The sequence below is a fragment of the Pipra filicauda genome, unplaced genomic scaffold (genome assembly GCF_003945595.2).
Source record: "Pipra filicauda isolate LSUMZ 115617 unplaced genomic scaffold, ASM394559v2 scaffold3_size10097308_pilon, whole genome shotgun sequence".
In the NCBI taxonomy this organism is placed as follows: Eukaryota; Metazoa; Chordata; class Aves; order Passeriformes; family Pipridae; genus Pipra; species Pipra filicauda.
The window spans coordinates 217,326-242,500 of record NW_024104532.1 but is presented as its reverse complement, the minus strand read 5'-3'; the positions used below and the strand labels follow the sequence as shown (position 1 = coordinate 242,500).

The 25,175-nt window shown below is 42.1% G+C and overlaps 1 protein-coding gene across 5 annotated transcripts in view; it reads right to left on the bottom strand.

Annotated features, from left to right (window-relative positions):
- Nucleotides 1-25,175, bottom strand: part of GRIA1 (glutamate ionotropic receptor AMPA type subunit 1) — a 119,160-nt gene that overhangs the window by 15,460 nt on the left and 78,525 nt on the right. For all 5 annotated transcript variants that reach the window (XM_027718467.2, XM_027718464.2, XM_027718466.2 and 2 more), the window contains exons 9-13: nt 23,247-23,357; nt 22,072-22,278; nt 20,556-20,926; nt 4,342-4,540; nt 3,589-3,836 (exon numbers count right to left, since the gene is read on the bottom strand). In XM_027718467.2, the coding sequence (XP_027574268.1) occupies nt 3,589-3,836; nt 4,342-4,540; nt 20,556-20,926; nt 22,072-22,278; nt 23,247-23,357 (1,136 nt within the window). The remainder of the gene's footprint in view (nt 1-3,588; nt 3,837-4,341; nt 4,541-20,555; nt 20,927-22,071; nt 22,279-23,246; nt 23,358-25,175) is intronic.

Below are 25,175 nucleotides of genomic sequence, written 5' to 3'. Positions count from 1 at the left end.
GACATCATGGAAGAGATGGAGGGCTGAACCATCCACCAGCAAACTTTGAATATCAATAAAGCAGGTCTTGAAAAAGGCCAAGGACTTTGCATCTCCCATCTCAGAGAATCTGTGCACACAGTGCTCTGTACCACACCAAAAAACCCTCGCCAAGGGGAGGTTTTCCTGTATTCCAATTCTAAAACAAGCCTGACTGTGAGCAAGAGGAATGTGCTGACCTCCATGTGCCCGCGATGGCTCTGCCTGTTGGGATTCCATCCGAGCACTGAAGCCTTCGCAAGGACTGGGAGCCTCCTTCAGGCAGAATCCAGCCTTCAAAAAGCAAAATCCAGATGCAGTCAAACTTGCTACCAGTCCAAGAGAAGGCAAAGGTGTAGATTTGAAGATGGCTCAATATTTTTGCTTTTTCACTCTAACAGAGTTGCGCTCAGAGCCTGACTTTTGTTGCATTTAAAGCCAATGGAAATATGTGAGTGTAGATCCAGAAAGAATTTGATACTAAGTAAATCATAATTATTCTGTCTTCTAAAACAGAATATAGGTTACTTAGCACTCTGATGCCTGAGCCATCTGTGAAAAATTAGTTAACTAATGAACCAAAGTACATTGCAGCTTCTATGTGGGTACAAGGTGTTAACAAAATATATGCATCGCAGTTTCCCTGTGCACATTATCAGCCATATGATTTTTGGGGCCATGTGCTGAATATTATGTGTTTTCTTTCCTAGGAAGCTTCATTTCAGTTAATTGTCTCTCCCTTTAGCTCCTGGCGAGTACACAGAACAAGCTGTACTTCATCTTGAGTGTATATGAATGAAGAACTGAGAGGTCTGGGGTCCTGAAAGGGAGTGGGTTTTTAACAGGGAACATTTTGTGTTTATTCACAGACCCCAGGAAATCTGACTTCTATTTTATGGAACTTTAATTTCAATATGGCTGTTCTGAAGAACTTGCCCTCACAGATCTCCATCTCAAAAACCACTCTATTTCTTGAGTCCAGACTCACTTGGAATTTACTGAGTTTTCTTTCCCCTGTTTTGGATAATTTGACTTTTCCCCATGACTATCTCATGTCAGACAGGATCACATCTTGAACTCCCTGGTGTTGAAAGGTGCAATTTCTGCCCTCTCATCACAGCCCTTCTCGGAGAAGGGTGCAAATGCAACTAACTTTTAACATCTGGAGGTCAAAAGACATTCAAAGCCAGATTCACCCAGGAGGAAGGAGTAAGTTATTTTAGCAGTCCAAGAGATCAAACTGATGTCCCGAGAGGGAGGTTTGCACCTGCTACCTCATGTAGAATTATTTCTGGATTTTGAACCTTGTTTTCATTCCTCTGTGGCAAAATCTTGGCAACGTGTTCCCATGTAGAAGCAAGAAAGCATAGGGTGAATGCTCATGTAGCATCTCTCCAGGATCCTTTCCCAACCAGCTATCCTAAATGCAGGAAAACTGGTCTAGCTACAATGCCCAGCTTCTAAAACACACCTGATCTAAGATAGGCCTGGGTCACAAACCTCCTCCAAACCTGGCTCAGAGCTTTTACTCCGTGGATGGAAGTGAGTGAAGATGGAGACTGAGTAAGAGACAGACTGATTGTGCTGCACAGACACCTCATGAATGTCACCTTGCTCAGGGCAACCTCTCACGTGCACGACCCCAAGGGGGAAACAGACACTACATGATGACCGTAGGGAACTACTAATATTAAAACAATTACAACAACGGGAACAAAACAAACATAATGGGACAAAAACGGACAGGAACTGTTCCAAAGAAACACCGTTGGATGGAAAATCAAGCATTCCTCCTTTGCCATTAGGCCCATAAGAAATTTGTTCTACATGCAGCCGGAATGAAAAAGAGGAAACAGAAAGAAAGGTTAGGAATTTTTGGAATCATGCCTAGCAGAGGGATGTTTGGAGGTGCAAAAATAAAATGATTGATGCAATTTTCTTTCTTGTGGTTTATTTTTCTTACAGGAACCATAAATGGACCCTTCACATGCCAAAAATTACAAGATAGGTAGGATGTTCCTGCTTGTTTGTTTTTATAATATCAAAATTAGGATACAAGTTTGATTTTTAAATGAATAAATAAATAAATAGAATCAGCCCTGTATCCCAATTTCCATATTTGCAAGACTGAAAACAAACAGTGTAGAGTGTACAACAGAAAGCATCTCAAAGCTGTGAGAATACGTCCACTTTCATTTGGAGAACCCTGAGTCATTTCAGAGCCTGAACCACACTGGATGCAAGAGCTGCCTTCTGGACCATCTGCACTGGTGGTGCTGGTTGTCACCTGGAGGTGGTCACATCAGCTTCTCTAAAGATACTGCTGATATGGGAAGTGTTGAATCTAATGTGAGCTGACTTAAGAAATGTAGTAATCAAAATCCTTGGGCCTCATCCACTGTCAGCTGATACATCTTTGATTCTCTGAGCTGGCTTTGTCTTGGGAGCTGTGTGACCAGACAAATCCTTCAGCAAATGCTCATCTGGTTTCTAGTAATACAGAGATCATGGGTTACATGTCTCTGCATTGGGTTAGCAAACAAGTGTAAGGTCACACATATGCTTCTGGTCAACATGTTTTCATTAATAAATAGCTCAATAAATAACTAAATCAGTTGGAACGTCATTCTGATTAATTAAAGCTATAGCTCCTGAGAATTTACTAAATCCTTACAACTCACATTCCTCATGATTGTAACGTGAGGAACTTGCATGGCTGCTGCCAAAAGGAACCACACTTCTGACGTGGATCACCATCCCAGTTTGTGGACTATGGTAATCATGCTCTGAGCAGGTCAGTTTTCATGATGCACTTTGCAGAGGGGCAGCTCATGTGCAGCACCATGGCTGTGTGCAGTGCCTGAGCTCTGCACTAACTCAGGTCTGTGCTTTTGAGGGGTTTTTCTTTTTAAAGGAAGCTCTCTGAAGATATTTCACAGGTCAGCAGGCAAAGGCACGTGGCAGCTGCAGGTCTGGGCTCAGAAATGCAGTATTTGTGCCCCTTTGGACTTGCCATAAATTTGGTGCTTGCCAGGATCTGAATTGACTCAGTGAATGAAAATGCTCACCCTCTGCAGGGCTTTTCAAAACGGGCCTCCCACCTCTTCCAAACAGCATGTCATTTAAGGAAACACCAAAATGCTTTCCCCATGAGAACTCCCTCTGCGAGCATGGATCCAAGCCAGGGTAATCCCATACTCTGCAAAGCTGTGCAGTTCACATGGCACAGGATGAGCGTCCCTTCCGGATAATGCTCTGTGAAACCAATGGTTACACCACAGCAGCCCCCTGCCATCACCTTATACAGCAGACACATTCATAGCAAGTGGATCAGCCAGGATCCAGTTTCCAAATGCAGGGCTTGAAGAATTAAATGCTCCCATTGCTGCTCAGTGGGAGGCGGGCACTATTCTTCTGCACATCACACTGAGTTTTCACACCCCTCTTCCTCCTCCTCCCCCACCTCCTTGCTCAAGCTTTCGTGATTAGCATGGCAATGGAGATTGAACTGTGTGCATACATTGATTTGCTGGCTGGTTTGGCAAAAGGAAGCAAATCCAAGCTACTTACCTCAGTGCAGACCCCTTTGGCGTTGCAATACCATAGCCTTTGGAGTCCAAGTTACCTCCCACCTTCATGGTGTCGCAGGGCTTCCGCTGCTCGATGTACTCATTCATGGTGGACTCCAAGAGGTATGCATACTTCCCTTTGGACTTCCTCACCCGGATCATCCCCTCTTCCGTCGTCCTCACAAAAACGGAGGGCTCGGCTGACTTCATGTATGTCCACATCTTCTCAAACACTGCTATTTTGGATCGCTGTGTAGGACAGCACAAACCCAACACAAGTGTTAACAGAGGCTTGGGTGCCCCCTGGCATTTCCAGCTTGGACTGAACACACACTCACATATCAGACGGGCCAAGGAAGACAAAAAGGGTGACAGGATGCTAATGAACCTCCTGCCACTTCTGCACCAGGGCCCAGATCAATCCCTCATTTCTGCCACATATTTGTCTAGGAGAGATTTTGCGGATCAAACCAAGGGCAAGCCAAGCTGGAAATCAGGAGACAGTTTCTTTGGGAGTTGCTCAGAGAAGCTCCTTGGTAACGTGGGGAAACACACAGATATTCCGTATTTGTGTTCACAATTACAGAATATCGTGTGTACTGGAGTCACTGCCAATCTTCTGGCAGGTCATAACATGATGAGGGGAAGCAAGAGAAAAAAAACAGACCTGAGCTGAGGATGAGAGAGGACGGGCCTGGAAGACTTGTCAAACAAGAGGTTAAGAAAAATGTTTGCATTAAAGTTTCCTTTTTACCCTAAAAAATTCCTTAGTGGAGCCAGCTTCCAGGGTCCCATAGGCAATTTCTGTCTGCTTGGCCAAGTCCTCTGCACTCTCAATGGGAGAAACCATCCTCTCCACGGTGAGGAAGGCAGCCAGGTTAGCTGTGTAGGAGGATATGATGATCAAGGTGAAGAACCACCAGACGCCACCAACTATGCGGCCGGAGAGAGACCTGGGCACAAAGGGGAGAGTCAAACAGGAGGAGGGTGAAAGTCCAAAAGCAGCAGCTTGCTCTTGCAGGACTATCATTTACCTGGCCATTTACCCAAAGTCACGTTCTCCAGACACTTCCAGGGAAGCCAAAGTTCTGTCTCAGTTCTTAATTTACTTTTCAAGGCGTCAATGTAATTAGAGCAGGGATAAAAAGTGCACAGTGAAAAAAAAAACAAACAGCAATAAACTGACTGAATTTGCTTTGATTTTCAATTCCTTTCAGGCTATATAATAATATTAATAATGAGACATGGATACAACTATGAGAAAGTGTAGCTGGGCAGGGCATTGCCCATCCACAGCAGCTCTGACAAGGTTTGTGTTGTAGCATGGGCTCCTGGCAGGAAGAAGCACCAGAGCAGACACACAGCCCAGCTGTGATCACTCTGTCAGCTCCTCCATCACCTGAAGTTTAAAAAAAACAACCTCTGTAAGACATATTGAAGCTCAGAGAGGACTTACGGTCTTAATGAATAATTTGCCTACTGACATTCTCTGTTTTGTATTCAGCAGATGGTTAGACAAGATGTTCATAATAATGCTTTAAAATCTAGGTATTTTGCATTGGCTGCAAATAGCCAGTTGACTGTAACCATTCAACAGCTGTAGAGGCAAATAAACCAAGGAGGCATTAATTTAAAATAGAATCTTTTCAAATAATTTTAAGAGTGGAAGATAATCTTAGAATGATGTGTAGTATTCATGCATACTGTCTAAATTATTTATATACTCCTTCTCTAAATGCAGACCACTATCCCAGACAGAATGGAACACACAGTGCTGTTTGATAAAGCCAGACAGCTGACTAAAGAGGACCTGCCTGTGAGAAACACCATTTATTTCTCCATGGGGGATCATGTCTCAATATTGCCTTTCTGCTGATCTGAGTCATGCCACAGAAATATGGTTTATCAGATGGTAACAGAGATATCCCAGTCCAGCTAAGGGCTAAAGTTAGGTGAAATAAATGTGACTATCGTGCCTCCCATCTGCAGAGAATACTCAGCCTGCAGGACTGTCATCACAAAAGACTTTACCTTTTGTTTCATATTTGGAGAGGGATTGGGGAGGGAGGCAGCTATGGATGCAACTCACACATCTTCAGATTGATGAGGAAGAGGAAAAAATTAGTCTGAATGATGTGTGCTCAGGGAAGGAAGCGCTCAGGAAAGGCACAGAGGCATTAAACAAAAGTAACCAGATAATGTCAAATACAACAATCTCTGCTGATGAAGGCCACTTTGAGCTGGCGAAATCCATTTACATGGCAAATAATCACATTCATCTCCAGCTGCAAATTATACAGCCTTTCCTTCCTGATGAAGCTGGGATATTTCTGCGACTTGTTTCAATCCCTTCAGCGCCAGTCAGCCAAATTTCTGCCTCTAGACCCTCAATATCTTGGTGATATTCATTACCAGCAACACCCACAGGTGTTGCCTGCCATCAGCTGCAGATGGCTTATGCTTCCCAGCTCTGCACCTGGCATTTACAGCATGGAAAAGTAACTATGGGGTATTGAGGCTGGTAAGTAATAGGGAGGACTGTGGAAAGAGGGAGTGGGGACTGAGGTTTCTTTCTCCTAGGAAAGAGGTGGGACAAGGATGCATCATCTGGGCCGTGTCTGCTGCTGGTGCTGGTCATTCCTCCTCATGGCATGAGATGCTGTGAGAAGGGGAGTGAGTGTTCACTCATAGGCTGTGGAGGAAAGGAAAGGAGATCAGCAGCTTGCTAGGTCTGATGGCATGGCTGGGGCTTCGTGTGCATGATGTTTTGTTGCAGACACTGCTAGTGGGCAGTGTTTGTCCTCATTGCTGGATTGACATGGAGCTAGAAGCTGTGAATCAAAACTGCTGTAAACACACAGCAAACACTCAGCATATGGGCTCTACAGGACACGGTCCTTCGGCTCCGTGGTTGTGCAGCATTTAACAAAAGGGAGAGCTAGCCAGTGGTGAAGGCTCTCTGAGGACAGAGCAGCACAATAAAGAATGTAATAACAGTTGTGATAAACATCACACAAGCAGATGTGATCCCGTGTGACACCCCCATGGCTCAAGAGCAGTGAACACAGGTTAAACAGAACAAGCTGGGTTCCTCTGGCTAATCATATGCCTGTTACTGCTTACCATGGCGAGTGCTTGGAAAGGCAATATCCATTACCATCTTATTCAGCTACTTCTGTAGACCAAGCAGGACAACAGCAGTGCCTCCATCATGGGAAACATTTGCAAAAGTGCCTTTGAAATTTAGGAGATAATGTCCCGTTTCTAGAAGTGACTTCAATACTAGGGAGCTAAAAGCCTGGTCAAAAAACAGTGGGACTTAGAATTATGTTTATGCTCTAGTAAGAGCAGTCACAGAGGAGTAGGCAGACTTCACACTTGTAAGTCCCTTTGAGGTTTTGAAAATCTCCCTCTGGAGTTAGGTAACAGAAAATGACCTTCCCCTTGATTAAAAAACGTTCTGCAGCTTGAGATCTAGCTCAAGTTATTTTCTCTTTGCTAATGAGCAGTATGGAGTTCAAATTCTCTTGCATGAATTTACATGTCCCTATACCTGTTCAAGCATAACCTGAAAGCAATCAGCTCTCTGCTAACGAGTTAGTAACTCAGTCCTCTGCAGAGCTAAGGTGAGATGGAGCACACCGGTTAGTACTTTCAAGATATGCTAAGGTTCAGATATTTGGATCTGTCTATTTATTCACATTCATTATCACAGTAATACTTGCAAATAGCAGGATCTAAAAAAAAAAATTGGGCTAAAATAAGCAAGGATAAGAGTGAAAGAGGCTTTAATGAATGGCTAATTCTGGGATGCAGAAATGGACAAAATATCTACATAGACTAGAACTGCACATTTTTCAACCTGTGTTTTTCCTTCTGCACCTAGACTCTTTCCTACACAACCTGAAGATATCTTGGTTTCTTCTTCTATCCCTGCCTGTGCTGTATAAAATCACACACATATCTGCACTCTTCTCCCTGACCTGGGATCCTGCCTGCCCCTCACAGAACACTGGCAAGAACAGGATGCTCCTTTCAAACAGTACCCTTGCAGAAGTAAGTAGTAAATACAGTGTCCTCATTATCCACAGTGCACAATCTACTTAAAATTAAAGCTGGCTGAGAACCAGGATTTCAACACCGTGAAAAACTCTGAAATTGTAAACAAAACCTTAATATTCTCAATTGGAAAGTAAAGATAACAGTCCCAAATGTCCTCTAAAATTAGCACTCCAAAAATGGTTGGTTTGGGTCTGTCCAAGCTTTGCCTTTTTCTGTTACTTAAACTTTAATTTCTGAAAGGCTAAATGGTATAACTTTGACACAGTAAATAATTTTGTTTCTTCTTTCTCATTACAAATAATATTCTTTTGGCTTTTATAATACATTAAATCCTTACCTTCCACATGTATAATTTAAAAGATAATTCTGAAATTTGCTATTTTATATCTGCCTAATGAAAAAACTGCAGATGACCAAGTTGAAAATAATAATTTTGATTTTCTTACTTAGATGACTTTTTAAAAACCTTTCCTTGCAAAACCATCTGCATTTTGCCAGCAGAAAACAGAAAAGAATTGTGAGTTCCCATATATCCCATGAAGAGATATGTTTTAATGTTTCAGCCTTAGCATTGATGGATTCTTCACAGAAAAAGAAAATCATGCAACAATAATCTAATTTCTTAAAACAAAATGCAATCCTTGATCAAACACTTTTCTCTTTGATCTTATCTCTCATGAAAGGTAGGAAAGGCTGACAGGAATTTGCCTCTGCTTTGCCATCTTATTAGAAGAGCACAATACATTTTTGCAAAAACATTAGCAAGATCATCAGAAAATACACGAAGTAAACCTCATCAAAAAACTGCTCAAGCACCATCTCAGTTCTCTCCCACTTCTCCCTTCCCCCTCCCCAAATCCATTTCTTATGGAGAATTACACCTAAACTGACAGTGTTTTAATTAGAAGTGCAAATCTGGGATTCTAAAGCCATAGTTGCTCTGGGAGGATTTCCCAGATTTGCTGTTAAATTCAAGTCTAATAAAGGCTCACTGAGTCAACTGACATATTTGTCACTGAATGAATTTATGCAAAACTGTTGAAAGAAAAGCTCTTCTATGCTTGTGCTACTGATTGTGGGTCAAATCCACTTTTGGTCTTCTACCCACACAGAGCCTCTGATCTCCAACACTACTCGGTGAATTTGATACTGATCTAGACAATTTTGTGGTTTTATCTGAAGTCTGACTCAGTAGTGGATTAGTTGCAAACATTTTGCTCCAGTTTTGCTCTTATTTTAAGCAAATTTTCAACATTAGACTTTGTCAATGCGAAAAGCTTTGCTTTTTCTCTGTGTCACAGACCATCTGACATAATTGTACTCATCACTTTCTCTGCAACCCTAACATGAACCCTGGGTTTGCTCAAAAAGTCTGTGAATAGTCACAGACAGAGGAAGAAACTCAGCGTGGAGTTGTGGAGCTGGGAACAGCTCTGGGTGTCTCCATCACACACAGACTGCAACCCTCTTATCCTCTGCTCTGCTATGCCACAGATAGTTTTGAATGAGCTAACAACTGTTTGTCACAAAATTGAAATGATTATAACCCATGTTTCTCTGTCCATACTGTATTATTAATTTTCTTGCCATATTAGTTTGCTTTTACTTATATTGAACCCCACCTCCCGATACAAGAGTCTGGAACCCCAGCTGCAGTGCTGGGCTTTAACATGAAGTGTTAGGAAAGCCCTTATCAACACAGATTTAAGAATGTTTTCTAGTGACACTCTCATTTATCTCTCCCAGTGGTACAAATTCTTTCTTTATCTCTCCCAGTGGTACAAATTCTTTCTTCATCTCTCCTCACAACTTTTCTACAGAGCTTACAGCTACATATTTTGCCTCCCTGTGGGTAACATTAACTAGTGAGACAGGGTAAGGAAGCTGAGGGTGCAGAGGTACTGGGAGTCCCATGTTGTTTCTCTCCTGCTTTTCTTTCTCTAATTCTTGCATTAAAAAAAGAAAAAAAAAAAAAAGTTAAAAAAATAAATAAAAAATTTGTAACTTTTTTATATGGGCTGGAGATCTGCTTTTTCTCATAATTTCAGGCAAACCATGCCAGTTCATGTGATCCCCAAAGCCAACATGCTGGAAGGAGGAAATATGGATCCCAGAATTCCAGCAGAAGTCCTTTTAAGGAGGGGCCTTGGGGTTGCTCAGTATGTAAATACTGCAACAACTGAACATGCTGGCTCAAATATGCAGAATCTCCCAGATTCAACAGGAGGATGTGTATCTGTGAGGCTTTAATTATAAGTCATAGTTTATTTACTGTTTCTTTCTGCCCAAGCTAATGGCCTTGGACAGCAGTATATGCTCCCTCTCCTACTGTTTCATCTCTTCTTTTGCAGAATATGTTGGCACTCTTTTTTTTCCCCCTTCAGTTTCCCTTTAGTGGGCAAAACCTCATTCTAAAATGAGTTTTCCTGCTTAGTCAGAAATGCATCATGCCACTTGTGGTTCTCCAGTCATTGGAGCTTGGATTGCTGCAGTGCTAAGTATAAGCATGACTGCATGGAGCAGCTACGTGCTGTTTTCAAGGCATTCACTTAGCATTTTGACAGGCAAGAGGTACCTAATGTCCTAATCAGAGGCCTAGCATCCCAGAGCTGGGTTTTTTTTGTTCCTTGTGAAACCCTGCTACTTTATGGGATCCAGGGTAGCTTACTTCATCTCACTAATTCAGTTCCCAGCTGTGGGAGAAGAGGATGAATCACATTTATGAGCCTCTCCTGGGGAGGTGGCCTGAAGCATTGGCCACCAGGTGGAATTTACCTCTGATCTGTTTCTTTGCCCAATTCCCCTTCCTGAGACACTCAATACCAGCAGGCAGAGGCAGCATCAAATGGGCCCAGCTATGCAGGGGGTGATGTATGTACTCAAAAGCACTTTGCAGGTTGTGCCCTCCTGTGGTCCTCAACTGACAAAAAATGAAGCCTGTGGATATACAACCAACACAACTCTCCTGCTCAACTAGTGTGGTGTTGGAAGCAGTAAATGCCAAGCAAACATGGACTGACATGGGCAGAAAGCCCCCTTCAACTTCAACAGGACCCATGGACCACCCATGGTATAAAAACACTCCTACAGAGCAGAACTGCAGGACTGAGGTAAGTCCTTCATTGAGAGACCTGCCATCCCTGGACAGCATCCCCAGCTGCTGAAATGAGATGTTTGTTCCTCAAACTGCAGGATAATACACTCAACTCTTCCAGAGGGCTGCTAAAAACATTGCAAATATAGGGCTAGAATAGAGGGGTGAGGTGGAACCCTAAGAAAAAAGAAGAGTGTAGTTGAAAGGCAGAAGAGGTAGATCCAAAGAAATATGCTTTCATCCTATTAAGTACAGGCACAGTGTGCCCCTCTGTGTTGTAAACAGGGTAGTTTAAGAGATGAGAGTTTAGATAGTGGTTTGCTGAGAAACACGTGGTCACTTTGGGCTGCTTGGCAGCTCTGGAGAAAGGCAAAGTCATCCCTCTTCTGCAGTTTTGCCAGCTTTCACTACAAGGAAAAAAAAAAACCTGACTCTTGTCATGCCTTTGAGCAAAAATTTCACTGTAAAAAAGGTTCTTCACATATTTTTCTCACTCTGGTGACATTTATTCGCTTTGCTGAGAAAAAAATCACAAGGTGACAAGCATAAAAATTTGTCAGAAACAGTTGCTGGAGAGCCCCAGGAGATTCATTACTCAGGAACTTCCTCAGCCTCAGGTGGTCCCAAATTTAACAGCACTCATCCTTCTTTTTAAACAACGGCCTATAGGGCTAATGTCCTTTGCTGAGTTGCAGGATTCCATGTGCTCTCCTACAGCCTGTTCTTCAAAGTCTGCTTAATGAAAACCTTTTTTTTTCCTTTTCCCAAAGATTTAATATGTCTTGGATTATATGCTACAAGTTCTTCATTTTTCCAAGATCCTCTTTAGCCATCTACATGTGCTCATGATTTAGAGCTCCATTTCTGAGACTTCTGGGCAATGCTACAGTCTGGGCAACAACCTAGTTCAGACTTCCTCTTCCAGGGTGCATTGCCTTGGTTCATTTTGCTCTATTTTTTTTTGTCTGTTTTTGTCAGATTTCCTAATCTGATGAGAGAAAGGCTGCCTTCTGGGGGGAGAGTATTTTTTGCACTGGAGGGTTTTTACTCTGAGCAGTATTTCAAATATTCCCTTCATTTTCTCTCTCATTTCTAATTTAAAATGTGATCCCTCACCAAGACTGTACAAGTTGGATTTTGTCTAGTTTCACTTTTGATCCTTTCTTTTATTGTACAAGGACATTCTGCATCCCTTGCAGAAGTGGTGAGGAATGAATCTGCTCTCCCCAGACAGTGTTTTCAGGTGCACAGGTATGTCTGTCTTTTAACATTAAAACTCCCAAACTGTGAAGGAAAAACATGCTCAATGTTTCTGCTGCCCCTATTTTACCTGCTGAGATCCATTTGATGATTTTTTAATTTTTTTTTTAAGGTTTCAGAAGTACTGCTGAGATGAAAAGCTGCCCCCTTCCTCTGTTTTCCTCTCCACAGCCTGAGATCTTGTTTCTTATTGAGAGCTTCAAGAAATGTACAGAAAATTCCTCCTATGGGAGAGCATCCCATGCACTTGACTCCTGCAGCTGGACCCTCGTGGACTCTTCATCATGTCTCACACCTATAGACAGTGTACAAGTATTTATTTTCACTGGTTTCCCCTTTCACCATATGAGGAGTCATCTTCTTCCTTTCTACTCCTCTGTTCACACATTTGCCTCCTATTACTTCTCACCAGACTGTGTTGAGAGAATTCATTAGTGTATATAACATGCTTTGAAGTTGTCCAAATAACGGTGATGTAACACTTTTGCACTTCTATAGACTCTTTTATCTGAAGATCAAAGTAGTAAGTTATGATTACCATGATTGGATTATTGCTGCTTAGCCTTTGGATCTAAGGGTAAGCAGCAACTCTTCTGGGTAGGCACTAATCAGAATTACTGCATGATTTTATTAAATAGATTGAATGCCATAAAGTGTGCTGCTGCTTAAAGACAGGGCTGTGTACATGAGCTGTGTGTCCTTTCCTGCCATTTGAGGATAAGAATCAGGTGGCCTCTGGTTGCTACTTGGCTCCTTTGATCCATGTGAAAATGGAAGGAAGACCAAGACACCAGCATGGAGGACTTCAGAGGTGACAACCTGCTCTGCCCTCTCCAAATCCAGACCCCATCCAAGCACACAAGGCTTTTACCCTGATTTCTTAACATGACCCACGTTTTGCTTTTCCCAGTTACTCGGCTCCATCAACCCTTTCACAATGGATAACATAGTACCTCTGTCCTGTTTCAATAAGTTTGTCTTCACCTTCTCACCATTTTGGGGTGTTAAAATGGACATGTTTGGTGCACAAATGCATTCCTGAACTTTTCATGAAAAGGGGGTATGGGGCTTCCCCAGTTATCAGGACAAGTAGTTGGGATGAAATCTGGGACAAAAGCAGAGTAAGTACAATAAATCCCAAACTCCAGTGGAATAAAGGAAGAACTCTGAGCCTCCCAGTGGAAGGCCATGAGGTTTGGGCCAGATGTGGGGATGAAACCAGCAAAGAGCAGCTGTGGATGCTTTGTGTGTTGTGAGCCAGAACAATCTGAATTGAGGAGTTCAAAGCTCATTCGACTGTGTATCCAGTGAGGGTGCACATGATATCTCAGTGCTGATAAAAGTGATGTACAGCATATGGAAGAGTTATTTAAGTGGGGCTTCCCTGTGAAAACATGCTCAAGGCTTCCCATCTTAGCTACAAAATTTTTCTGGAGTGCAAACACTGAAGCAATGTGTGACAGGTGGCGTAGCAGAGGACACCACTTCAGGGAGGCGGAGGTCATTCAGCTCCTCACAATCCTTATTCTTTGACAAAAACACTTGTAAATTGACCCAGCCATTGGAGAGACAACCATGCACAGTCCTGACTGCAGACCCCAGCTGAGCCAATTGCTCAGGAACAACTTGTTATCAAGAGGAAGGAAAATGAAAAGAGAAGGTGTGCTTCTCTTACTGACTGAAAATCAGCAAGTCAGAGAAGAGTGTAACAGGGAGCCCCTGCAGCCTCACAGGGTCTCCTGCTGGAGTTGGGGAGAAGGATATGTCTCAAAGGCATCCCTATAAATCTTGGAGTTACTCATGATCCTGAGCCAGTGCCCAGCACTAGAAACACAGGCAGCGCATGCCATTTCCATGTCAGAGATCACAGAGTCATAGAATGGTTTGGGGTGGAAGGGATTGGCATGGACACCTTCCACTATTCCAGGTTGCTCCAAGTGCCATCCAACATGGCCTTAGACACTTCCAGGGATGGGGCAGCTGCAACTTCTATTGGCAACCCGTGTCAGTGCCTCACCACCCTCAAAGTAAAGAGTTTCTTCCTAATAACTCATCCAAATCTACCCTCTTTCAGATGCCCTAAGAGACTAAAAAAACAGGCAAAGCACTTTTCCCCCTGCTATTTTTAACTTTGTTTTCAATGAAAAAATGTGAGAAACCTTTATTTAGTCCTGAAGAAAGAAATTGCAAAAATATTTTTAGCTTAATATATCTGCTTTTGGATGAAGGGTTTGATGATTTTTTTTTAAACACAGCTGGTGGAACGATTAGTGAATCTGTCACTCAAGGGAGGGAGTTTCAGCAAATTTCTTGCTGCCCCCCAGCAACCTCCATGCTAAAGGCCTGAAGTCAGAGCTGTGGGAGAGTGACTAGATATGCCTGATAGGGAAACCATCCTGAGGAAGTATCTTGCAGATCAGTGGAGGAAACATTCATTACCTCTGCAGCATTTAGACATTTTCAGATGCCAGAGTGTGGAAATTCAAAAGACTAATTTTTCCTTTACAGATGAAATTGCATTTTCCCAACAATACTCTCTCGGTTGGTTATTTCCTTCTTCTGAGTCCTCCATATCCTTCAGCATTTTCCCAAATGAAAAAAGAGAATAGCAAGAATGACTATTTTAAAAGAATTTCCATTTTCCCCTGGCTGCCACATTCTGGTTGCCATGGAAGTGCGCAGACTCCAAAGGGGACTGTTTAGTTAGATATTGTGCAATTTGTCAAGCTGCTCCTCTGGTGAGTCACTTTCTCTGGTTAAGAGTGTTTCAGAAATAAGTATGGTCATCAGTTCCTGGTGATTTGCAAGTGCTGCTGTTACCCTGTGACCTGAATTTTCTCTCCCTGGACATAATTAACTCTACCAGGTAGAGATAATCGCAGTATCACTTGATACACTTCTAAAAAGAGAGAAGACTTCTCTAGAAATTGAAATCCTGATTTTTTTACTTTTATTATCAAAAGACCAAACTCAGCTCACCAGTTCAAGCAAACTGCCAAAAAAAAAAAAACAAAAAAACAACTTAAGCTTTGTCCCCACAGAATCATTAAGTCTGGAAAAGCCCTCTAGGATTATTGAGTTCAATCATTAACCCAGCACTGCCAAGTTCACCGTTAAACCATGTCCCAAGAGCCACATTCACATACACTTTGAACACTTCTAGGGATGGTGGAATCACCATTTCCCTGGGCAGCCTGTTCCAATGCCTGACCACTGTTTCAGTGAAGAAATTTTTCCTCAAATCTAATCTGAACCTCCCCTCACGCAATTTGAGGCCATTTCCAAGGCAGATGCTTCGAGTGTCAGAGAAGACGCTTACTGAAATCAAGAAGAGTCATCAAATAAACACCAAGGCTCAGCCTTCATTTCAGGAAGGAATTAAAATCTTTGTGATTGCTAAATGCAGCTGGTTCTAATTTCTCTAATTCTAAATTTTTAACAAAATAAGTAAGTACCCTGCAAATGTAAGTTTACAAAGGATAGGACAGAAATAATTCCCTTGAAAAAAATCCAAATTGAATCTCTCACTAAAAAAAAATGTTTTTTTTCCTAACCAATTTCTGATTTATATCTTGCCTAAAACTGGATAGAATGTTTCAGTACTACGAACATCCAGATGAAATTTAAAAGTGCTGCTGTCTTTCAAAATCTGTAGAGACTCGTTTAGGAAAATAAACCTCAACAATTTGTGGAGCAATTTTACTGTTATTTCCAGCAGTTCTATGGCTGAAGTCTCCTGTGACTTCTTTTCAATTGATCTAAAAAGAAATGTAAATAAACAGGAAAAATAGCAGAAGAAAACGCTCAGCATTAATTACAGGTATATCAGAAATACCATATTTGCTCTTCCACAGACAAACCACTATGACTGAGTGCAGCAGAAAGCCTGCAAAGGAGTGCAGTGAACACAAGCCTGGCTGTGCTCAGTATAGATCAGCCAGAGCACTGTTTCCATGTCACAAAATACAAATAACGATGTCCACAAGATGCCCATAAATAATAGATGGTATCTAATGACTGGAGAGCAGCCAGCATTTATCTCTCTCCTTCCTGCCTCTGAGTGCATTCATTTATCATCTCTGCAAGCAAACCTCCCCACACAGCACACCCCAGCCAGGGGTCACTGCTCAGCATGTGCCACTGCACCCTGCACAGCCTCCAGGTCTGGGCTCTGCAGGCAGGTTAAGACCTGGCTAACTCCTCATCCCAAGCCAGTGGAAGGGTGGATCAGATCTTGTGCCGTGTCTCCTCACACACATTAAACACTACGGTGCTCAGGGCACACTGGAGTGACCCAAACACTTCCCAGCTGTGGTACAATAATACAATACAGCACAATACAAGACACCTCACAGATTTCACAGAATACCCCGAGTTGGAAGGGACCCACAAGGATCATTGAGTCCAGCTCTTAAGTGAATGGCCCATACTGGGATCAAGCTCACAGCCTTGGTGTTATGAGCACCGTTCTCTAACCAGCTGAGCAGATCTCAGGGTCCCCGATGCACAGAGCAGCACAGAGAAGCACAGAGTCTCGTCCTGCTCCTGCATTCCTCCTGGTGCTCTCAAAATATCTCCTGTCAGGCCTGGCTCTCTCCCAGGCACAGGCTGTGATGAGAGCTTCATCCACCATTTCACTTCCCTGGATGACCAGGGCATCTCCAGCTCTGTTCTCAGTCAAAAGATCATAATGAGTGATTTCAAGCTGTGTTGTCAGATGATGCCGTTTTGTCATGATATGAGTATACATTTTCCTTCTACTCACAGTATATTTTGATCTGAATTCAAAGTACATGTTTTTTGTTTCTACAATACAGTATAAAGAGACCCCCCCAAGACACTGGGCTAATTTTTTGAGATCTTTATTTAATTTTACTCTGGCAGGGCACAAAGAATGCCCACATTTACTGTATGATGCTGTGTGATATTTGTCTTCCTCTCAAACTCGAGACAGGACAACACATCTAGTCAACTCAGCTGAGAGAAACTGTGTCAATTCTATCTCATGGTGTCTTCAAATGAAGAATAACTGTCCTTCTGGAAGATCTATTTTAACCAAATATGTTTTATTTTAGTCTAACATAAGTTTTCTGAGTCACAGGAAGAGTAACTGGATTAAATTTATTAGTCTCCAATACACAAGAAGTCTCTTTTGGTTTCACACCATATGAAGCTACACATTCAGAGAAGATCAAGATAGGAAGCTGACAAGAAAAACATCTATTTTGCTCCCTGCTATTTCATCCATTTCACAACAATCAAATAATTTATTTTGCAGAAAATGATGGAGCAGATGAAAAATTCAGATTCCTTGTTTTGCTGCAGAGGAGGTTGGGAAGCCCAAACATCCCCTCAGTCTCCTTCTCAAAGGCCTCGGGTCCATCCTAACTGAGGAATGGCAGCAATGTGCTGGATGATAGCAAGGTCTTACTCTCCACAGCTGCTAAACACTGCAGTTATTTTAAGCTCTGAAAACAATTTATCAAATTACAGTTCTGAAAAATGGTACAATGTGAGTCATATTTACTTCACATTTCTTTTTCTGCAGGCTCTTGCTATTGGCTGTGGGTTATTTATTACCTCTGATGCCTGCTCTGAGAAGCTCCTTCCTGGGTCTGTATTTCACATTTAATGAGTGCTTTTGCAATTTCATGACTGTTTTCTGAAGCTAAGGTGGCACTTTGAAAAACCCAATGGTTTATGGCCCGTTTCAGACTTCAGTGATTCCTGCCCGTTACTATGTACACGAAACCACACACAGCTCCAGCTGCTGCTTCTCCCCCTTTCTGCTCCTTGTCAGCCCATTGAAAGCTTTATGGGCATCAACAAGGATTATCTCACCTCAACAAGGGCAAATTAATCCATGGGACTGTACCACATCCAGTGGGGCCACTGGTCAGTGATGGTGCAGAAGGTGGACCACACACTCCAGTGGGAAATGCCCAAGAGCTCACGGCCTCCTTAGGCTGGAGCTATGTACCTACAATTGAATAATTCCATTTATTGCTCAGGGAGGATGGATTCCTTTCTCATGCTCAAGTTGCAGCTCAAAGGCACAACACAGACTGCCACCAGCTCCAGCCGGGACTCTCCACGACTGGTTACTCCCTGGCCTTTGTCACACTCTACCACTCTATGCTTAGACATGAAAGCTTCAGAGCTTCAAGGACACCAGTTGACCTTATGCAAAGAAGCTATGAGCAGGTAACCCACAGATACACTGTCCTGGCCATCCACAGATCATCAGATTCACAGTGTGTCTTTAAAGTCCTTGGTAGGTTGTCACCAGCATACTTAAAAGCCTGTTTAAAGTTCTGCCTCGTAAGACTGTCCTTAAAAAAGGACAACACTTTCCTTCAAAAGCAAATTTTTGTCTCTGTGGGGGACTAAAGTTCCCTGGGGACTGGTCTGAGACTGAGGAACTCACATTTACAAGAGCAAGTTGTTGCTGCAAACCTCACCACCCGCTGTGCTGAGTGATGTGTCTGCGGTTTTGATCTTACTTTTTTTTTTAATGATAAATACATAGTGGCATATGCACTTAAAACAAGCGTGCTCTGGAAAAAAAAACAAACCTCCAGACAAATTTCCCCTGCTCCTTTCCAGAACAAAACTGAAATAAACAACCCAAAATCTCCACAAAAACAAAATACACCCCTGCACTTGCTCCCTTCTGCTGGGGAGAGAATGAAAGAACAGATGTATAACAGAAGCTATTTATGTTGATTAATACATTACTGAGGAGATGCTGAGAGATTGTAGTGATAAGTTTAGAAGCAACTATATAGGAAACATATTAGAATAGAGCAGATCCCCACCTGCCCACAATGTTGTTCTACCAAGTGTTCATTTCTAAGTGATGTGTCACAGAAATCCTGCACTGGGTTCATGTGAAAAATACATGTGAAATACGGAGCGCGCTCGGAGCCTTTCTGTACAACAACATCCTACGGAAATTCTCACTCTTCTGCTTCCTCCTTCCTTTCACATTTCACAGAAATGTCCCTCTCCACTCACAACCATTCCAAGGAGCTGTACTTAGAGTACAGGGAGTTATAATAACTCCCATATTTAATTTTTAAAATTTTCTCTTCATGCAAATGATTGCAGTCAGAAAGTGCTCTTGAGTTCCACGGGAAAATATTGCTTTCAATGAAATTGTAATTTTCATTATCAGGATGATTAAATCAACAACATTAAAATAACAATGACAGAATCACTCTCATTTCCCATTTCAAAGCAAAATAAAACAACACTTTGAAATGGTGATTCAAAGCATGTTATTTAGCTAGAGCAAATCTTGTTATTTGAATCAAACCCACTGAACTTTCCCTGACACTTTTTATTAAAGATGTTACCAAATTTGCTATTCCTCGAAGTCTCAGCTTTTCACCTCTTCACACTCCTCCTTGGATTAGAAACTACCTATTGAAATGTCCCCAAAGGAAGACATTCTCTTTCCTAAATAAGAATAACAGTGACAAGAACAACAATGAGAACGAAAATCACAATAACCTCATCCTAAGGCACGGGGGCTGTGTTACAAGACAGCAACAAAGCTGAAATTCCCTCTGATGGGAAGACTTTCTGAATGCTCTGCCTGAACTCCTACTAATCAATGATAAGATGATAAAACCTTCCTCAAAGTGGCCTGCAGGCTGTTATTTCTCTGATATCCCAAGCTCGTTAATATTTGGACAAATTGGCATCTGATAGCCAACAAGGTGGTGCCCGATCTTCCCCGCCATCCCCTGCTGAGCTGCGCAGGGTTACCTCCACTTGTTGTTGGAGCTGTGCCTCTCTCTCAGCCCCTGAGATTTGATGCCACCCCATCATGCTAGAAATCAACCTCTGCCTACTGTCTTCACCCAGAAGACGTGTATTTCTGATGAAACTTCCTTTGAAGAGGAGGGAGACAAAGCCCCAAAAAGGAAGGAAAAATTATGTAAAAGTAATTACAAGAGTCATTCAGCAAAAAGTTCCTTTAGGAACTCTTTGGGCTTTGGCTCTTACTGAACTTTCAGGCAGCAGAACTATTAACTGATACGGGAACCAGAATGAAACTCAGTCCTTCTCTAACCTTTCTAAAGGCAAATGACAATTAAAGCCACTCAGTGTGCTCCATAGTGTTTAGGACAGACCATATAACTTTTCACTGGGCACTTACTATATTATTTCTCCTTACTTTGCTAGAATGTTTTATCTTCCCTATAATCTTAAAATTATCTTATTTCTATTTCTATTCAACAAAACAAATGACAGACAAAAATTGTTTTCAGTTGGGTGGCTTCAGAAAATTTTGTTTTCGTTTCTGTGAATTCCTTCTAAAGAACTCCCCAAGACAAATTTAAATGGTATTTTTATGGTCTCAGTTTTGAGGTCCCAAGTTCACAGCTGTGAGATCCTTGGATCCTTTCTGAATTTGTAACTGATTCACAAAACTACACTATGGTTCATGAAGGAAGGTCAAAGAGGAACCTCTTCAGCCCCAAAGAAACAGAAAGATTAGACCACATGAACTGGAAGAAAGTTCAGTGGGGAAGGCAACCCACCTTGGAGAAATATCACATCCTTGCTGCATGAAAGCTCCTAGGGAGAACCAGAGACTGTTGAATATCCCAAACTCATTCGTCTGGTCATTGGCCGGCTGGTCCCGTCCTTCCTCGAATTCCTCAGTGTGCCACTCGTAGGGGCTGAAGCGACTCACCAGGAAGAGGACAACACTCACTCCAATGTAGGCAAAAACAATGCACATCCATATCTCATAAGCCAAAGGATCCAGAAATGAAAAAACTCCTGGTTTGGACTTTTGAGGTTTTTTTATCATTATAGAGATGCCTAAGCTCATGAACGGTTTGGAAAAGTCTATGACTTCTTCTCGAACCAGCGTGATGGTTAATGGTGCCACAGCCACGTCCGCCCTCTGAGAAGGAGACAGAAAAGAGATTTGCAAACTTGGGATAAAACATATCTACTTACTCCAGCTTATATTCCTTTGATCTCTGTTTAACCCTGCTATCTCAGAAGAAATAAGACAAAACCGATTGCAAGAGAAAAGTTAAAAAGAGAAAGCCCATAATATTGGTGGCTTGCTTCCATTCTATCACTATTGATTACCAGATCTGTTTTGAAATCACAGTGTTTTCTTTTTGCAGCCATCTAACTCTTCGTATCTGACTTATCCACTGATGCCACAGTCTGATGCAGATGATTTTTCCTAAAAGAGCTTTATCATCCAGACATCAAAAGAAGTAAGGAAAGGTCAATCTCCTGATAAAGGATGTCAGGATATTTACTTCCATCAGGAACTGCTTTTTGATTGCATAACTGATGCAGGAAAAGAGGAAAAATGTTCTAGCAACAGTGATGTGCACTCTCCACTTATTTTGCAATCCATCTTGGAAATGGAGAGGGAAATGCATTGAAATGGCTGATGGCATACACAGTGGAGATACCAGCAGGAGACAGATCACCCCTGCTCCAACACAGTGTCACAGAGACTTGGGCACTGATGCTCTCTACATGCTTTCCCTTGAAGGGAAAGGGAAAATTAGACCCCTCTGAGGGATGACCTAAACACCACAGATTGTGATCTACCAGACCGAACCAGGTTTAGAAGTGTAGGGTGCAGGTGTATATGTGACATGATGGAAATGAGTGGCTAGACAGAAAGTAATCTAGTCCTACCATTCACCACTCACATGCTGAGTGTTTGAAATCTTTTTCTTCGTTTATTCTGCCATTATCATGCAAATATAAAATAGAGTAGAATTTGGAGATTCTACCCATGGGAAAGTTTGACCTTTCAATACGTGTTCTTCTGAAAATGTAAAGAAAAAGAATCTTGGAACTGTTGAAAGGAAACGTTTTGACATTTCCATAGGCACAAAATGTGCTGTCTCCCCCTAAATTAAAATGTTTTTCTTGGGCTGATTATTTGCATTATCAGAGCTGCAGTCCTCCGGAGAGCTCGGGCTGACGAAAGGCAGGGCTCCTTCTAAACTCTGGGGTTTGGATGTGTTCTCCAGTACTAAGAGTAAAAGACAAATGATGAGGTTGGAAACTCACCCCATAAACAAGTTCTCCCACCATGCCATTCCATGTTTTGGTGTCAGGGTCCCGGGCTCCATACTTCCCATCCCGGACAATCTCCAGCCGGTAGTGGTAGCCAACATGCTTGGCAATCTCGGCAGCGAGCTCCACACAGTAGCCTTCGTACCTCTCATTGCCTTCAAACTGGTTGGCATTCTTCTTGAGCATCACATATGGGTCTTCCTGGTAGAGAGAAGATAATATTGAGCCACGCTCCACATTCTATGACCAGAGCCCAGTGTTCAGGTTCTGGTCCCCTCCAAAAGCTCTAGCTTTGAGTTCCTGCACCAAAGGACAGTCAACACACAATGGGCTTATTCTAGAAGGTACAAAGTGTGATTTTGTACTGTGGCATATTCTGTTTATTCATGCAGCATCTATGTGCAGCTCCTGTGGTGATGGACCTGAGGGGAGTGGAGCAGTTGAGGGAATTTGGACAACAAACCTTTCAGCACAGTTCTGCAAAGGGTATTTAGTGCATCTGAGCTGTGAATTTTTAAAGGCGTGTCTGCCTGTGTGGGCACAGCCAGAATCAAATCTGCTGGACAGGAGAGGGCCTTAAGATGTTTAACTCAGTTGGGTATTGTGTCTTCTCTGCAGGCTTACAGTAAGCAATAAACAAACAAATTAGTAACATTTCTTGGTTCTCCAGGGTAAGCGTATACAATGACACGATACATGATACCATACATTATGGGGTTCCTATTATTCCTTTATGATTATAGTGGAGATTTGTTTTTAAAGCAATGACTCAGCCTCTCTGCACAATACAGCTTATCTTTCCTAAAACTGCAGCCCCCATTCTGTGGACTAAACACAAAGCACAGGTATGATGTTCCTAATTTACCTATGTTGATGCCACTGCTATCTTGTCATAATCTTTTGTATTTTCTACACTTAAGCATGAGAGCTCTTTAATGCCTATTTAATTAGCCACAGCAATTTTCAGATACCTTTATGGAGCCAGCAGGAAACAGTAAGTGCTATTATTATTATTATTATTATTATTATTATTATTATTATTATTATTATTATTATTGCTATTATAAAAATGATACAGTACAAGGGAGGGCGCACGAGTGGGAAGAGGGAGTCTGCACATCGGAGAGATGAGATAGAGGGAGAGCTGGGATAGAAGCCACAGCACTTACCAGGATAGTCGTGACTATGTAAGTCCTGTTCTGGAGGCTCATGGACTCATTGCCGCTTTGAGTATCTACGGCTGTTGGAACCAACTTCTCATCTTCATTCCAATAACCAATCTGCCCAACACAAAACCAGGATTGACATCTCTTTGTAATATTAACCAAGAGACAGTAACAGGTTCATCTAAGCAGGATCATCTCTCTCTGTATGTTCACACCCAACAAGAGATCTCCTTTTCTGATTCTTGATGTCTTTTCCAGGGGGGACTGGGAAATTCCCCATTGCACTGTGCCTCCAGCCTGAAAATAATGTGCATGATATGCTACAGTGGCACAGTATTTGTATGCATTACCTTTAGCACACTGTACTGGCGATTATTGCCACTCCATGCCTCATCCCTAAATCGACAGTTCACACTTTCTCTGTGCGACTTCTGAAAATTGTTCTAACAGTGAACTTGCCTGCTGCATGTGCAGGTGCTACAGGGTGATGAAACATTATCCTGCAGCTGAAAGCCTTCATGGAAATAGTGCTGACTCTTAGGACATCTTGAGACAATAGGACAAAAAAATCAAATCAAAAAAAAAAGCCCCAGCCCTGGGCCAATTTCAAAAAGTTTGGGGTTATAAATAAACTGAACAGTTGTAATGGGAAGAACTCTGATGTTAAGTTGTGCTTAATAATAATCAGGGATTTGGGCTGATCTATCACTGCTTGCAGGTAAAGCAGAGTGCCACGGAATATCACTAGGAAGATCATGGTTAAGGTTATCCATTTTGAGGGCTTGATTTTATAAGAGGTTTTCCATCACCTCATGTAAGTATGAAGCTGCCTGAGCTCTGCTCATATGAGAGGAATTTCTTATCACAGTAAATGGGAAAGGGTATTAACCAGGGCACGACCAGGAGTCTGCTGATGGCAGATTAAAGAACATAACAGCTCAGGAGAAAAAAAATCCATGCAGGCTTCTAATAGCTCTTCATTGCACAGACAAAAAGAGCAGAGAGTGAGAAAAGAGCTTCCAAAGCTCTGCCCTAGGGCAACATAAATGGAGACATGTATGTTTGCTTTGCACCTCTAACCTGGTGGATCTAAAATACAATAGGCATCGTGGCAGTGATGTACATGTCTTCCAAACAAATATAATTTCTGACAGTAAATACATAGAAAAATAAAGACATTCAGCCACTCTGTTTCTTCTCTAAACTCTTTCCAGACTGCCAACTTATTGAAGTTCAGAGACCCAAACTGGACATGATGCTGCCTTTGTTCTCTTATGAATACTTTGTAGCGGAGGAAGACTGCTTTGTATGTCTTCAAAATGACACTTCTTTTATTTCTCAATGAAAATTTGCCTTTTTTCGCTTGACTATGATGGGCTTTGATCTCACATCGGTTGCTACTTGGTCTAAGTATGAATTGGGTGTAGGGGCTGTAAATATGAAACTTTCACTATTTACATTTTTCTTAGTTTCAAACAAGTGTTTCTTTTTTCAGGGGACTGAGAAGGTGCAGAGAGATTAGACTGAATGCCTCATTCCAAAATATTTAGTGGCTCTCCTTTATCAATGAATAACCGAGTTATTCTTTGTTCATCAAATAGATAGTATCTAAAGTGGGACATAAGCACATAGAGGTAGATTTTCAAAAGGATTAGTGTTTCAAGGGCTCAGCATCCCTGAACAAGGCCAGATTTTTCAAAGAGCCTGGGATAGAGAAAGGGATCAAGATTTCAGAACAGCACAAAGGTCTGTGTAGCTATTGGGATGTGGTTAGTGGTAAAGCTCTTGTCACTTCAAGGAGAGCAGAATTAGGTCAACATAAAGGGTTCACTTACATTGGTTAGGGCAAACAGCTTCTGACTTGCTCTGCCTTGACTCATCCTTGGAAAAGAAAAGTAGGAGGGCAAAACCAGACAGTTGTGTAGTAGGGCC